The following is a 17,772-nucleotide window of genomic DNA, read 5'->3' as shown; positions in this document are numbered from 1 at the left end:
TTACACATCGGGTTGCGAGTATTTGTTATTTGTGTGCAGGTGTTGTTTACGTAGAGTTGCTTGGTTCTCCTACTGGTTCGATAACCTTGGTCTCATCACTGAGGGAAATACCTACCGTCGTTGTGCTGCATCATCCCTTCCTCTTTGGGGAAATACCGACGTAGCTTCAAGCCGCATCAAGAACCAAGGTATTAATCCAGTAGGAGGAACACATGAGTCACCAATGGTCGCACCTACACAACCAAGCAAAAACTTGCACCCAACGCGATAAAAGGGGTTGTCAATCCCTTCACGGTTACTTGCAAGGATGAGATCTGATACTGATAGATATAAAAAGATAAGTAAAAGTGCAAAATAACATAAAGGTAAATAAATTGCAGCAAGGTATTTTTGTGTTTTTGATTTTATAGATCTGAAAATAATATGATAACAAAAAGACCCGAGGGCCATAGTTTTCACTAGGGGATTCTCTCTTGGAAGAAAGCATACGTGGGTAAACGAATTACTGTTGAGCAATTGATAGAAAAGAGCATAGTTATGAGGATATCTAAGGCAATGATCATGAATATAGGCATCACGTCCATGACAAGTAGACCAACTCCTGCCTAGATCTACTACTATTACTCCACACATCGACCGCTATCCAGTATGCATCTAGAGTATTAAGTTCATAAGAAGATCACTGTCGGTGTCAAAACCGGCGGATCTCGGGTAGGGGGTCCCGAACTGTGTGTCTGAGGATCAAAGGTAACAGGAGACGGGGGACACAATGTTTACCCAAGTCCGGGCCCTCTTAATGGAGGTAGTACCCTACTTCCTGCTTGATTGATCTTTATGAATATAGGGGTTACAAGAGTTGATCTACCTCGAGATCGTAATAGCTAAACCCTAGATGTCTAGCCTTGGTGATTTGTGATAGCCTCTACGGACTAAACCCTCCGGTTTATATAGACACCGGATGGGACTACGGTTGTACAAGATCGGTTTACAGAGGAAGGAAACTACACATCGGACGCCAAGCTTGCCATCCACGCAAAGGAGAGTCCCAACCGGACACAAGGGAAGGCCTTCGATCTTACATCTTCACGGCCCATCAGTCCGACCCATATCACATTGCCCGGACGCCCGAGGATCCCTTAGTCCAGGACTCCCTCAGTAGCCCCCAAACTTGCCTTCAATGACGACGCCACATCTGGTTTTATGCCTTCAGCTTTGCAAGGCAGGTTCTTCATTATACCTTGGATAGTTTGGCTTTGCATTGAATACCACACTCTTCGCCTTCTGCGCCGCCACCGTCTCGGCTTCCACGCGTCGGATGAATACGAAGGGTCTAAACAGTTTTGCAAATAATCCCTTGACTGCATAGGGAAAGCGTCTATTTAAATAGATGAGGTCTCAGATGCCATTCCACACCACGCAGAAATCCTTAGATCTTCCCACAGAAATCGCTCAAACACGGCCAGCACTCCTAGCTCCTCCTCACGCCCTCACGGCCCTCGAAAAGGAGACTGGGAAAGTTGTTCGGTATCCCACGCTCATCTGAATAAACTTCAGATATAGGGATACCTGCCTCCCGTGGATTTAGTCCCCATTCGGGTTGGATTAACGTCCATCAGCGGCGAAGTCCTGGCAGAGAATTTCCCCAATCCCACTGAAGGGTAGAGGGTGTGCTTTGTTTCCTTCCTGTTGAGAGGTGTAGGGTTTCCGATCCACCCTTTCCTCAGAGGTCTCCTGGAGTATTACGGCCTCCAACTGCACTGTCTTACACCGGGCTCAATCCTGCACATTGCGGGCTTTGTTGCTCTTTGCGAGCTGTTCCTAGGCTGTGAGGCCCATTTCGAGCTATGGAGGAAATTTTTCTGCCTCGCCCCCCACTCCCAGAAGGGGTCTATATTCGAGGTGGGCGGTGCCAAAGTGTGGCGCATAGCCGGGACAGGATACCTGTCCGGCACTCCGAAGTAGGCGTCTGAAGAGTGGCCCTCGGAATGGTTCTACATCGAAGACGTTGTTCTCCCGGATCCAATCCAGAGTGGTCTTCCCGAATTCTCCACCGCTCCTTTGAAGAAGCGCACCAGCTGGCGTCCCCGAAGCCTCCAGGAAGAGGACAGTGCGGAGGTTAAGAGGCTAGCAAGCAAGATCAGAGTCCTCGCCAACTCCGGACTATCCATAATCGAGGTAATGGCGATTTCAATAACATGATGTGTTCAGCCACTCCAATCCAGAGGGCTTCCCGTGTGGGCATTACAACGGGGAGGACGACGCCTCCCGCTATGGTCGCAAGGGTCCGGATAATTTTGCCGCCCTGGCCGCCATGTTGGCTGATCTTTTCAAAGGGGAGAAAAAAGACTTCACTCGTTTGAAATGTCGGGAAGGTTTTTCCATGCACAATCCCATCCCGTGGGTGAGTTTTCATCGATCATTGGCTCCACTTAATCCCCTTCCCGAGTTGCACTAGTCGAATTTAATCCAGCTATTTTTAATAGGAGTGGAGAAAGGTTGTCGAGGGGGTCCACAGCCCCGCTCCGCAGCCAGAGGTCCACATTAGAGACCTAGATCCCGGATAGGAAGAAGATCCGGATATACTTATAGAGCTCAAGGAGGGGGTCTTTTATCAGGCGAGCTACGACGGCACAGAAGTGGCCATTATAGCCGATTGCCCCGGCCTTCTCCCCTCCTCCCACGTAAGTACCTAGGAGACGTCTCCTCCAAAAGAGTTTTCTCATTGCGCCTCACCCACCGCACCGTCTCGTGCTCCAAAGGGGCGGCACTTGTCTCGCCACGCCGTCAGAGGCGTCCCTTAAGAGGGCGACGCCTGCGCAGGGCGGGTCTTCGAAAAGAAAGGCGGACGGTGATACTTCCGAGCCCTCACCCTCACCAAAGAGGTATGGTTTTTAATATGCACTAGGCTGACGTACCAAATTGTGACGTTTCCTGTTGTGCCGCACCTTTAGGAAGAGCATACGCCGGACTATGTCCGGAGACCTCGCCGTTCATGCATCAACCAATCCGACCCCGGACCCTGCCCCAAGGACCAGGGTTGATACGGGTGCAATGTCGAATTGTCCTCTCACCGAGGATTCGGATAATGTATCTATCACCAACTCCGAAGTGGAGAGTGCGATGAACCATCAGCGCCGGAGGGCGGCTATGCGCGACCCAAATTTCACCGAAGAAGCATTCAATGCTTTCAGCTCAGCGGATGCATACATCCGAGCTGCTCGGGATGGGCTTGCCAGAGCCACTCACCAACTTTCAAAGGATATGCGGGTAAGAATTTCTGTATAGGTTTAATAATCATGTGCCAGTAGCCCCCGAGCCTTGAAGCAGTTGGCCCAACTGATTTAAGGGTCGTTATGCCATCAGGTACTCACGAAGAAGAATAACACATTATCCAAGGAGCTGGAAGAATGCCAGACTAGGCTAACTGTTGCCACCGCCGAACTTGAAGATTTAAAGAAATCCTAGGGGCACCTGATGGTAAGCACAACAGTATCCGGAGAATATTATTCCATACCCACAATGATTCCCACTATGCATTGTTTTTGTATGCAACGGCAGGATCGTCGGACCGGTTGGGCGAGAGGCTAAGAGCTGTCCAAAGGGAAAGAAGCCGCTAGTCAACGTGTATTAACACGGACCATTAATGAGAAGAACAAACTACAAGATGCAAACATCAAGCAAGCCGAAGAGCTGAAGGACATACGAGCCCAACTAGCGGATGCCTTGAAGGAGAACAGAAAGCTGAAAGGCGGCATATTCAGTATGCTCTTTAACCTTACTTTCGTACGGTCCCCTGATGGAAAATTTAACAAGTTTGTTTCTGTAGGTGTGCTGATTGGGCGGCCCGAAGGAGAAGTGTCCGGATTCCAAGGCGATCTGCTACAAGAGTTGTCCAAAGTGCATGAGCGAGCTCGGAAGGCGATGAGGAACATCGCTAAAGCTTTATGGCCATCTGGTTCTCCTCCAAGAAGTATGGAGGAACTCGTGAATTTGTTCAAGGGAGCTCGTCACCGTTTTGGGCTATGGAAGATATCGTCATGCCGCGAAGGCGCACGAGAGGCCTGGGCCATGGTGAAAACGTGGTACACCGGACTTGATCCGAATCATATGGCCCGGGTCAGACCTCGGGGACCAGATGGACAAGAAATTCCTGTTAGCTTGGTGTACGACCAAGTAAAGGTAGCCGCCAAGTTTTCACAACAAGATTGTAAACTAGATAACCTGTTAGATGGTCTAGAGGAGGAAGAAGTTTGTGAGTCCATGTAGCAATGTACTTTTATCGGCAGACTTATCTCCAGCCGAATTGTAAAACGAATGTCATGGCAGACCTTCTGCTTCACCCTCCGAAACCCAAGGTTTGGAGTGTTTCCGAATACTATACCGTCGGTAGACACCAAAGTACATTTGGAAACCAGGCAGTCCGGTCATAGTCGCTTGAACAGACACGTTGTATTCGGGGAGTTATGTTATATTACATTTGATCATAAGAAACATCTTCCAGAGAGAATAGTTCCGTTAAGGGTTCCTCTCCTTGGGCCAGCATGCGTTTTTGTGCATGCCTAAGCTGTGATGCTAAAAATCACAGCACACGTTATATTTTGGGGGCTTATATTGCAACAAGGGCAGCTCGTCTTTTGTCCGCCGACCAATTATTCCCTTAAGAACGCTAGCTTTCGGCTTCACCCGTCTGAGGTACACGTCGGGATAACCCGGCTGTAACAATCGCAGAGGTGCTCCCTTTATGCCCTAGCCGAACAAGCGGGAACGTAGGGCATAAGCACAGGAGCCAGGCAACCCAGTTTGGCAAAAACTTAAGTCATAAAGGTGCATATAATGGCGAAGAAAAGACATATATGATCAGACGACACATATATATGGTGAGCTTGATGCTCGAATAATAATAATAATAATAAGCTTCTGTGAAAAGAAGCCCCCAGGTATCGTGGGGTATGTACATTTAAGAATGTATACCCCTTAAGTGTGCAGTTTGTCCGAACACGAGCTGGAAGTCGTATAAAAACGAGAAAAAAATAACAAGGTGAATAGGAGAAAAGAAGGAACGAGGAAAAGGTATGTGTGCGGACTTTGGCGTAGAATCTTCGGAGCCGGGTAGCGTTCCATGGGTTTGTCTCCAAGCGATTATCCGAAGCATTGCGAAGGTGATAGGCTTCTCCAGTGAGAACTTTATCTATAATGAAGGGACCCTCCCATTTGGGCTTGAGCTTATTCTTTTTCTTATCTGGTAGGCGTAGAACGAGTTCCCCGACATTATAAGTCTTTGCCCATACTTCTCTGCTTTGATATCGCCAAGCCTGCTGTTGGTAGAATGCAGAACGGGCCTTCACGACATCGCGCTCCTCCTCCAGGCCGTCCAGATCGTCCTGTCGATCGATCTCGGCTTCTCTCTCTTCGTACATGCGCACTCGAGGTGAGCCATGAATAATGTCTCAAGGCAAGACCGCCTCCGCTCCGTACACCATGAAGAAAGGTGTATATCTGGTCGTGCGATTGGGCGTGGTCCGCAGCCCCCAGAGTACGGAATCGAGTTCCTCAACCCAGTGCTTGTCTGATTCTTGCAGGGATCGCACTAGTCTAGGTTTGATGCCGCTCATTATCAGGCCGTTAGCTCTTTCGACCTAACCGTTTGTCTGAGGGTGATATACGGAGGCGTAATCGAACTTTTGCCAGCAGGTGGCATACCCATGGTAGGCATCGATGCCCCCAATATTTTTTTCCATGGCCTTGTATAACCAATTCCAGGCACCAACCCAAGTTGCTTGGGTTTTTGACAAGTTTTTCATTTTCTAATGTTTTCTCAGTCGATAAATGGCTAGACATGTTGCAACTTACATACAGTGTCGAAAGTCGTTCAAACCTGCCATGGATGCCTACCATTAGCATATTCATCTAGTAGCAAAAGTTGGGGTAATTTCAAGGATATCTACAAAAACATCATGTTCAATGGAGTGTGTTCAGGTTGCCCAGAAGGGTCCGTCTGAGAGCACGTTGTTTTTCGACATCCTTGAAATGGCCCTAATTTTTTTCATGGCCTCATATGACCAATCCAAGGCACCATGACAAGTTGTTTTGGTTTTCGATACGTTTTGTATTTTCCTTGAAATAGCCCCATTTTTCATGGCCTCGTATGACCAATTCAAGGCACCATGTCAAAAAAATTGGGTTTTGGCCCAGTTTTGCATTTTCAAAAAAAATTGTAGTTTCAGTAAAATGTTTACAATCTTAAAAAAATGTTCTTCAAATTTAAAACAAATCAAAATATCAAAATATTTTCATAAAAAAATGGTGCACAAATTTGAAAAAAAAATCATGTCCCAAAGAAGTTCAAATTTTGGAAAACGTTTCATTTAAAAAATATTCCAAAAGAGGAGAAAACACATTAGTTCTTTTTAGCTATACTAGCAAAAATGCCCGTGTGTTGCAACAGGAGAAAAAAATCCTTTGTGCCTAGCTCAGTTAACACAACTCATGATCGGCTGGTCCTTTCAGGGTGGTTTCTTGTGTGAAGTCTTGTGTTCGATCCCCGCTTGGATCTGGGCTGGCCCAGGTTTCGTGACAGGTTTTTAGCGAGGCTAGCGTGCGGCGCATCAAATTTTATTAGTACCACCTCGCGTATACGTTTTAAATTTAAACTGAAAGCGTAAATTCACGGGAAGAAGCGTATTGTGACGGTGAACCCGATAAAATCAATCCGTGCTTTATTATTATAGGGAGAGAAAAAACTCTTTAGCTACAATACTAGTGTCCGGCCAGCTTGTACAGTACCAATTTTGTTATGTTACAGTATTTCCAAAATAAAACTCCTACAGTACGTCCATTCTAGTTCAAAGTAAACTCTGCAAATATATCACCAAATCGTCTTTGTTCTGGTGGTATTAGCAAGTTCACCTCTGCTCGGGATCAGTACATAACACTAATGGGCGTCGAACCGTGCTACAGTACATAACACTAATGGGCTGGCCCAAGGCGGACTCAAAAACGTGACAGATCTTCGTGGGTATTTTCTTGACAGACCATCCTGCCCTTTGTTATAAAAGGGTATGAATAGATCTGGTCCGTTGATGTGTTTAGGGGGGTTGTACATACGATCCTTGTTTATAAGCTTGAAAAGCCACTAGGAAAGAAGACAATACTTTCATCTACATGGATACCAAGCCCACCATGATCTTTGGGTGCTCCAAAAAATGCCCCATTGAACCAAACAACATGGGGAGTGGGGAGTTAGATGATCATCAAGAATGATGAGTGCACGACAACATGCAAAATTAGCACAACAGAGATATGTTCACCACACATGTTCATACAATAATACATACTGATTCTCAATAACAGAAATAATGTACCTTAGCTAAAAAGCCACTTACAAGCAAGCAAAACTATCGAGGGAATGTCGCGGACAACAGGAATTCTTCTTCTTGGCTATAACACCTGCTTGTTTCTTTTTGTTTTTTCTTTGCTTGTTGGCTGGTCGAGGGATAGCCCGTTGCTACATACACCTCATCTATTTCTTCTACCAAATCAGCCAAGACAATCTCCTTGGTTGCTTGGAGAGCTTCAAGTTCCATCTCCACTTGCCTCATGGTTGGCCGCTCCTCTGCTCCTAGTTTCACACACGCCACAGCTAGAGTAGCAACTTCGTTCACTTCGCTACCCCCCTCCTCTACAACTTGCGGATCTAATATTTTGGGCAGATTACCTTCTGCAAGTAGTGCCACAAATTGCATGACAAGTCCATCGCCTTCGGTGGATCTATACAAAGATGGCTTCCTCCTAGTAAGCAATTCAACAAGAAGGACTCCAAAGCTATAAACATCACTACTTTCTGTGAGGCGCCCATTATAATAATACATAGGGTCTAAGTACCCTATAGTTCCTTGCACTGCAGTTGTTGTTCCTGCTTGATCCACTTGAATGTATCTTGAAGCTCCAAAGTCTGAAACTTTTGCTGTCAATGCATCGTCAAGAAGTATGTTGGAAGGCTTGATATCTCTATGTATTACTGGGACTGAAACAGCAGAGTGAAGGTAAGCGAGAGCTTTGCTTATTTCACTTGTGATCCTCAACCTATCTTTCCAAGGAAGCGATCCTGGTTCTGGCCTGTGAAGATGATCACTGAGTGTTCCATTGGAAATGAACTCATAAGCCAATAAAGGGACTTCTGTCTCGAGGCAACACCCACGGAGCCTCACAATATTTCTATGGTTGATTTGTGAGAGTATGGCAACCTCATTTATGAACTCGTCGATTTCTCTCTTGACAACAATATTTGATTTCTTGATGGCCACAACATGCAGGTCCGACAAGATCCCCTTGTAGACGGTGCCATGCCCTCCTTCACCGAGCCTGCGAGTTTGATCAAAATTGTTGGTAGCCTTCACTAGCTCTTCTAATGAAATGATCATCCTCTCTCCGATATCTGCCCTGTGAGATACCAACTGCTTCAATAGTTGCCCACGGTTCTGACTAAAGAACTTCCATCTCAATGCATCAGCCTTGCGTTGCTTAAGAGCACGGGTTATTAGGAGTGCACCAAGAACCAACAGTAAAATGCATGGTCCACTTGCAACCGAGAGACCAATGATTAAACGCAAGTTACCTGGAAATTAAACATTACACATATATATATTTACTATTATTATTTGCTCAATAATGTATATTTAACCGTTTCCACGCACTAGTAGTATTTGTGAGGCTGGTGATCATCATACCTTTGTGGACGCAGCCACCAGGTAGGGTATAGTTGCCATGTGTTCCTGCCGGGCACCGGCAACGAAACGACCCCGGCAATTCCTCACAGTCGCCATAGCAGTCATATTTTTCTTTCTGCTCGCACTCTTTGATATCTGCATATACACAATCTAATTTATCATGTCTACTTTAAGACCACGTTAAGAAAAAATAAAAATCAAGTTTACAAAACAGCCACGTGCAAATTACGTTACCTTGGCATCCGCCGGTGAGGTAAGGGTTGCCTTGGTAGCCCTTCTTGCACTGGCAGGAATAGGCTCCCCTGTCCTTACAATACTTGTCATCCTTGCATTTGCTGTTGGTGCTCTTGCAGATGCTCCGCTTTACGTCATAGGGGCATTTGCGCGAAAAATTATACACTGGGACGTCGTGCGCCACGGCCCACTGGAGGACCACAGGGACCCTGAGCTGATCAGCCTTCCGCCGCCAGTTACTACTATTCTTGTAGGTAAATTTCATAACCACTTTCAGGTTGTTCTCCTTTAACCAGCCCACCTTGGCGATGAGCAGTACGTTCTTCACCGTTGTATAGCGCTTCGTGTCATTGCGCTGGATGCCCTTGAGCCCATTGACGTAGACATCGTAGGACACGCCGTAGGGCATGCTGTTACCGATGATGGACGACTGGCAGCAACCGATGTTGGAGCAGGTAGAGTTGGGGCCATGCCCCGGAACATATCCGGCAAATCGACGATCAGAGAGAGGAGGGCAGAAAGAGGCGCAGCCGCTGACGAGGTTACCCTTTCGCAGCAACATCGCCTGCACGTTGCAGCCCGTCAGTATGAACTCGTTGGACCTCGGACGCAGGAAGTACATCACCCCGCCGGCGGTCTCACCGAGGCTCCACCGACCGGAGCGACCACTCATGTTGATGGCTTGCAGTCCATGGCTGACGACGCGCATCCAGCTGTTGTCCAGGGAGATGCGGTCGACCTCGAATGTGCCAGCGCTGCCGTCGCCGAGGAGCAGCCGCGGGGGCTTGCTTCCGTCATTGTCGCAGGTGAGCTTGAACCCTGGCCTGTAGCACCTGCTCGGCCCCATGCCGAACGGGTACGGCACACTCACGTCGCCACAGCTGGTGTCGCAGCCCGGCAGCCCGATCATCATCGGCGGATCCCCTGCGGCGACGGCTTTTGCCGAGATCAGCAGCACCAGCGCCGCTGCCGCAATGGATACACTGCTGGTTACCATCACGTACGGGCGGCACGGAGATGGGTTGTCTAATTTCCTTGTTGCTAGAGTTAGCTGATTTCACTTAATTTTGCTATATGTACATAGTACTACGTGCTACTATCACTTAAAAATGTCAAGGCGCCGGCACGTGAAAGTGAACGAAAATATATCTGCCTGTTACTATACTCCAGTCAAAGTTAATCGCTGAGTTTGCCTCATAACCTCGTCTACTAATCTTCCTCTGGGAGGATAAGTTAGCAAACAGGCGTCCAGCCTTGCCAAATGGCAGTCGATGACGCCGGACGTTTTGTCATTGTTGTGGTTCCTTCGCTTTAGTTACATCAACGCAGATTAGTAATAATCAATCGTTTGACTCGGGGCTCCTGAGACCAGGATTTAGTCCCATTCTCGAAATTCTTTTGTGTATGTTGCCATCCTCAAAATTCAGCACCCTATTTTCCTTTTTTTTTCCGGGTTCATAGCCTCTTTTCTCCCTCACTAAGACTGCCTCGTTGGGAATTATGGGCTATGCAGTCTACCCTCTTATTTCTCTGTCTTTTCCTTGATGTTGCTCATAATGCATATTGAGGCTAGAGTATAGGGACTTATTTATAGACTCTATTTCAGTTGTTTTATTATTGCACCTATTTTTGGAAAAATCCGTGTCTCTCATGGGCAATGTTATCAATCATGATAAAACATTCCAGTTTTTTGAGTCTAAATAAACTAGTCCCTAGCACACATGTATGAGTTGTGTGTGCCATGATTAGACTGAATCTGTGACATCAACCTCGAATCTTAATCGTGTGGGTCAACAGCATGCGAAACAAACCTGGCTCTTCCACTTGTGAAGTCCTGGGGAAATTGCATCAATTATTCTCCGTCACAAACATTAATAATATGAATAATTCAACATTGAGTTAAATAAATAATAACCATGTCGAATAAATGTTGAAAGCCGCATAAATATCCAACATCTCTCACTTGGCTGAAACATAGTAATCAATATATGAAGTTCCATGTGTAAACATGCTTTGAAAAGTATTCCTGGCTCTAGTAAGTGGATCTGCACCATATTAGTACTATTATACAAATAAATCAAATATGCACCTGAGTTTAATCATTCCACACCTCGTGTATAGAATGGTAACTTCCTCAATGTGTTTACTTTTAAGCAAAAACTCCGGAATAGATGACAGGTCGTGATTCACATTCCACAATCTTAGGCCTTCTTTGGTTCACAGGGTAGGAAAATCATAGGAATAGAAAGGTCATAGGAAATGAGATGACATGCATCTCACATCCTATGAGTGGGAATAGGAAAGGAGATATCCTTTGTTTCACATCATAGGATTTTTTCCATTGAGTCTAGGCTAATGTTTATTTTCCTATGAAATGTGGAGGACAGGAAGATTTCCTCCATAGGAATAGGATTCCATTCCTACAAACCAAAAGGCTCTATAGGAATTTTTCCTATAAAAATCCTTGAAATTCCTACAAAATTCCTCCAAACCAAAGGAGGCCTTATATGATGCGTGAGATTCCCTTAACCACACATCTTTCACTCCATTGCTTGAATGCTGCAACAAATTCTAATAGCTAAGGTTGCTAGTACAATGAAGATACATACACATTCCAATACCATTTATTATCCCCTTTTTCCTCGGAAGTTCAAACATAATTCCTCACTGAGTATGATTCCCCTATATCAAGGTATTTTAAAAGGTTTGCAATTTTCCATAAAAAAAATGTATCACAACACTCCCTATGTATTTCCACTTCCAAAAAATCGAAAGCTTCAAACATGCCTTTCATATGAAAATTACAAGATAACGAAGTTTTCACCATCAATGTGACTTTATCATTGCAAAAAACAAAAAAAACATTAATATATAATAGCAATGCAAAATAGTTTACACTTATATTTGTAGATGACCGCTTTGCTTCCTCTAGAAAACCATGTGATCTGCATTTCCTTCCAACTTAAGAAAAGGTGCACAAGTCAAAATATAACCATATCAATTTGTTAAAACTTTGAAATATTTTAATCAACTGATTTTCCACTTCGGTACAAGACTTTTATTTGAAAGATAAATATAACCATATCAAGTGTTGTCAAGAGTCAACGATGAATGAGATAAAATAAATAATCTGACCTCCACTGAAAGTGTCCAAAGAAATACCATAAGTATCTCAGAAAAAATGATATTAAACTTCTTATTTCCTTCCAACTTAAGAGAAGGTGAGCAAGTTAAAATACTCATTATATACGTTTCTCAAGTGCCACAATCCTCCCACTAAAGTTTAAAATTCCAGAATTAATAAGAAAATCAATTATGTTTGTAGAATATATGACCAAGACGTATACGACATAAGTGACAATATTCCAAGGATGTTCTTCCGCAATATTCCTCTTTGTAGAGTTATATACCCAGCCTGTACCCAAACCTTAGAACCCAGCCGCTAGGCTGAACTCCCTTAGATTTCCATTTTGAGGACAAATAACACTTATTATATACCCAGGCTATTATGTGTATTATTTTATGATGAAAATTAAACAAAATGAAAAATGAATGCACAATATAAAAAAACATGAATTTGAAGAAAGTTCATAAATTTGAAAAGCTTCGTACAAATAGAAAAAAATCGTGAATATGAGAAAAGTTCACAAAATTAGGATAAAGTTCATGAAATTTCAAAAACAAATCATGAATTTGAAAAATAATCATCAAAATTGAAAATAGTTCATCAAATTGGAAAAAAAGATTAATGATTTTGAACAAAAAGTTCATCAAATTTGTTTAAAAATCATCAATTTAAAAGAAGTACATCAATTTTGAAAAGAAGTTCATCAATTTTGAAAAAAGTTCATCGATTTGAAAAAAAGTTCACCGAATTTGAAAAGAGTTCATCAACTTTTTTAAATAGATAATTGAATTTGAAAAAGAGTTCATTAGTTTTGAAAAAAGTTCATAAATTTCAGAAGAAAAAAACATGTTGTACGCCAGCTGCTGTTGAAAAAAAGTTTATCAAATTTCAAGAAGTTCATCTATTTTGATAAAAATTTCATCGTTTTAAAAAATGGTTCATCAATTTTGAAAATAAGCTTATCAAATTTGAAAAAAGTTCATCGATTTTGGAAAAAGGTTCATCAAATTTTAAAAAGTTCATCGAATTATAATAAAGTTCATCAATTTTGAAAAAAGTTCACAAAATTGAAAAAAGTTCATGATTTCAGTAAAAGTTGATCATTTTAAAAAAGTTCACCAGAGTTTTAAAAAGAGTTCACGAAATTGAAAAAAGTTCGTTGATTTTGATAAAAAAATCACGAATTTGAAAAGAAGATCACAAATTTTGAAATAAAAAGTTCATGAAATTGGAAAAATTTCACTGAATTTTAAAAAAAAATCAGGAATTTAAAGGAAGTTTGTGAATTAAGTATAATAAAAAGAAAAAAGAGGAAAAAATCATAGAAAATGGCCAAATAGAGAGAAAAATGTACGAAGACTGGATGCTTTTTTTTAATGCTTTGTATTTGAAGAAGAGAAAAAGAAACAAGTTGGCACCACAAAGCAAGTTGTCGGGGTGGTTATGAAGGAAATATGCCCTAGAGGCAATAATAAAGTATTATATATTTCCTAATATCATGATAAATGTTTATTATTCATGCTAGAATTGTATTAACCGGAAACATAATACATGTGTGAATACATAGACAAACAGAGTGTCACTAGTATGCCTCTACTTGACTAGCTCGTTAATCAAAGATGGTTATGTTTCCTAGCCATAGACATGAGTTGTCATTTGATTAACGGGATCACCTCATTAGGAGAATGACGTGATTGACTTGACCCATTCCGTTAGCTTAGCACCCGATCGTTTAGTATGTTGCTATTGCTTTCTTCATGACTTATACATGTTCCTATGACTATGAGATTATGCAACTCCCGTTTACCGGAGGAACACTTTGTGTGCTACCAAACGTCACAACGTAAATGGGTGATTATAAAGGTGCTCTACAGGTGTCTCCAAAGGTACTTGTTGGGTTGGCGTATTTTGAGATTAGGATTTGTCACTCCAATTGTCGGAGAGGTATCTCTGGGCCCACTCGGTAATGCACATCACTATAAGCCTTGCAAGCATTGTGACTAATGAGTTAGTTGCGGGATGATGTGTTACGGAATGAGTAAAGAGACTTGCCGGTAACGAGATTGAACTAGGTATCGAGATACCGACGATCAAATCTCGGGCAAGTAACATACCGGTGACAAAGGGAACAACGTATGTTGTTATGCGGTCTGACCGATAAAGATCTTCGTAGAATATGTGGGAGCCAATATGGGCATCCAGGTCCCGCTATTGGTTATTGACCGGAGACGTGTCTCGGTCATGTCTACATAGTTCTCGAACCCGTAGGGTCCGCACGCTTAAAGTTACGATGACAGTTTTATTATGAGTTTATTTATGTTGATGTACCGAAGGAGTTCGGAGTTCCGAATGAGATCGGGGACATGACGAGGAGTCTCGAAATGGTCGAGACGTAAAGATCGATATATTGGACGACTATATTCGGACTTCGGAAAGGTTCCGAGTGATTCGGGTATTTTTCGGAGTACCGGAGAGTTACGGGAATACGTATTGGGCCTTATTGGGCCATACGGGAAAGAAGGAAAAGGGCCTCAAGGGTGGCCGCACCCCTCCCCTTGGTCTGGTCCGAATTGGACTAGGGAAGGGGGGCGCCCCCTTCCTTCCTTCTCTTTTTCCCTTCCTCTTTTCCTATTCCTTATGGGAGGTGGAATCCTACTAGGACTAGGGAGTCCTAGTAGGACTCCACACTTGGTGCGCCCCCTCCTAGGGCCGGCCTCCTCCTCCCTTGCTCCTTTATATACGGGGGCAGGGGGCACCCCAGAGACACAACAATTGATCCTTGAGATCTCTTAGGCGTGTGCGGTGCCCCCCTCCACCATATTACACCTCGATAATACCGTTGCGGAGCTTAGGCGAAGCCCTGCGTCGGTGGAACATCATCATCGTCACCACGCCGTTGTGCTGACGAAACTCTCCCTCAACACTCGGCTGGATCGGAGTTCGAGGGACGTCATCGAGCGGAACGTGTGTAGAACTCGGAGGTGCCGTACGTTCGGTACTTGATCGATCGGATCGTGAAGACGTACGACTACATCAACCGCGTTGTGATAACGCTTCCGCTGTCGGTCTACGAGGGTACGTGGACAACACTCTCCCCTCTCGTTGCTATGCATCACCATGATCTTGCGTGTGCGTAGGAATTTTTTTGAAATTACTACGTTCCCCAACAGGTTATGGGGTCGGGGATTGAACAAGGCCGATTGGAGTTCGAATCCTCCCACATTTGGGTCGGTCGGCCCGCAGCCACCCGATTGGTTCGATAGGAACCGTCTGATGCATCGTTGTCTTCGTCAACACACTCATACGAAAAGATCATTTCTACATGTCATCGCTCCCTTCCATCTCATCGGCCATGCATGTTTTGCCGTCGCTGCCGCTGGTCGTCGTCCTCGCCGGTCGTCCTAGTCACCTTGCCGTCCCTCCTCATCACTGGATACACTGCACCCATGCAACAGATGCATCATGTGGGTTGTAGCTCCTATGGTGACGGTTGCAGCTCCGGTGTGCGATGGGCACAACTCACCGGCGTGCTTGGTACCGCTCATGCCCGATACCCCCGAGTAGCTCACCATCCTCCATCGCCCATCTTAGCAAAAAGCCCTCACTAGTTAGTAGCTTTTGCGGTTGCCGGTTGAAGCAAAAAAGCAACGTGGTTGTAGCACCGAGTCGACGCCGGTGATGGCTTGTAGCTAAAGGAGGCGTCATGCCGTCCCGGTCGGGTCGCATCTCTATCATGAATGGATGTAGCAAAAATCCTCGCCGGATGTAGCAAAAATTGATGACGATTGCAGCAAAAAGCCATCTTTGCCGTCATGGGTCGTAGCTCCGTCATGTGACGCGGATGGATGTAGCAAATTGCCATCAGCGTGGTAGCAAAAAGTCAACATGGTTGCAACAACAAAATGTCATTGCCTTCGGCTGTAGCTCGTCATGCATGCCCTTTCTCCCCGGTTGAAGCTATTCACAAAACACATTGCAGCTATCTCGCAGCCGGTTGCAGCTTTTTGGTTTGTGTGGTGGCCTCCTCCCAGCTTCCTCGTCTCTGTTTGAAACTTTGAAGAAGCCGGTGGTACCTTTCCTGGACACCGGTTGTAGCATTTTTAGGTACTGTTTTGCAGCTTCTCCGCACCATTTGCAGCCTCCGCTCTCTTTCTGGTTCCAGAAAAACATCTCCGGTCGTAGCATTTTGTATCACTGATTGCAGCTCCATCGATTGCCTTTCGCAGCTCCACCACCGCTAGTTGTTGGTTCTAGCAAGAAAAGAAGATGGTTGTAGCATCTGTAAAAGCTGATTCCAGCTCTGATGACTGTCAGTCGCAGCTCTTGTGCAAGAAGGTGAGGGTGTCCAAGGGGGTTGTGAGGGGAAAAGGTGAGGGAGGAGGCGCTGGTTGTTGTAGTCTTCTCCGCCCTGCCGTGGCTCGCCCTAGTTGCAAGCCTCGTCATGCCGGTGTGATGCGCATGAGGCATAGATGGAGAAGGGAGCGGTCTTGAGGAAGGAGAAAGAGAAAGATGGAAAACGGTTCGTATGAGGTGTGGATAAGGTTTGAGTAGGAATCGCTCATGGCCTTGGGCGACACACGATCGATATCAATTACAAGGCCCGCGTGCGGCTGGCGGAATATTTCGGCCGGCGCCCCGGCCGCAAACGTTTCCCTACTCTTTTTGACGTTTGGAAAGAAAACACAGAAGGAAATGGACCGAGCCCATGATGGCGGGACAGTGTGCGCCAAGTAACAAAACATACTGGGCAAATCCTATGTGGTTGCCTTAAGCAACAGTTACAGTTAATTTTTTTAGGCAAATAGTTCATTTTGTAAACCGGCGCACCGCCCCCCCCCCCCCCCCCCCTCTGCTATGGGCCAACCCATTTCACCTTCTTTTCTCCATTTTAAACTCCAAAAATCTAGCGCTAGACACGATTCAAACTCGGTACATCGGATCGAATAACCAAGTGGGACAACCAAAGTCTAGTGCCTAGATTGTCTTTTCTACTCTTAAATACGACACTGAAAAAAAGCAGTGGTTCCTATTTTTTTCGTTTTTGTTTGGCTGGTTTTCTTATGTTATTTATTTTTCTCCTTCTATTTAATTTTACACATTTCTTTTCCTTTCTAAAATTCATGTTTTTTAAATAATAAATCATGAGATTTTCTTTAATTTGTGACATTTTGTTTTCAAATTGATGAACCATTTTTGGAATAAGTGTTTTTTTAAATTTGATGATTTTTTAAAATTTATGTTTTTTTTGCTTTATGACTTTTTTCTCAAAATTGATGAACTTTTTTAAATTCGCGATTTTTTCCCTTCAAAATCATGAAGAAAATATCAAACTTGATGAACTTTTTCCAATTTTTGTGAACTTTTTTTCCAAACTTGATGAACTTTTTTTAAATTCGATGAACGATATTCAAAATCGATGATTTTTTTTTCCCAAAATCGATGAGCCATTTTCAAAATCAATGAACCATTTCAATTTTGTGAACTTTTCTCCCAAGTAGGTGAACTATTTCAATTTGTGAACTTCTCTTCAAATAACGATGAACTTTTTTCTAAATCGAGGAAGTTACTGGGCCAGCCTGCTACAAGGCGTCTGCGAGAGCCAACTAGTCTAAGGGGCGCTGAGGGCGTCAAACAAGATCTCCAAACATAAAACGGAAGAGCAACTCTAACTAACGAGCGCTTGTT

General features: G+C 44.2%; 1 protein-coding gene across 1 annotated transcript; it reads right to left on the bottom strand.

Annotated features, from left to right (window-relative positions):
* Positions 1–6,030: 6,030 nt before the first annotated feature.
* LOC109777840 (wall-associated receptor kinase 5-like) lies at positions 6,031–9,981 on the bottom strand. Its single transcript, XM_073500873.1, has 3 exons — positions 8,956–9,981; positions 8,727–8,808; positions 6,031–8,614 (listed from the first exon to the last, which is right to left on the bottom strand). The coding sequence occupies exons 1-3, from the start codon at positions 9,955–9,957 to the stop codon at positions 7,395–7,397; spliced, it is 2,304 nt and encodes a 767-aa protein (XP_073356974.1). The 5' UTR covers positions 9,958–9,981; the 3' UTR covers positions 6,031–7,394.
* Positions 9,982–17,772: the final 7,791 nt, after the last annotated feature.

Source organism: Aegilops tauschii, chromosome 6 (assembly GCF_002575655.3).
Source record: "Aegilops tauschii subsp. strangulata cultivar AL8/78 chromosome 6, Aet v6.0, whole genome shotgun sequence".
Lineage (NCBI taxonomy): Eukaryota > Viridiplantae > Streptophyta > Magnoliopsida > Poales > Poaceae > Aegilops > Aegilops tauschii.
Note: the sequence above shows the minus strand (reverse complement) of the source record. Positions and strands in the feature narration are given on the sequence as shown.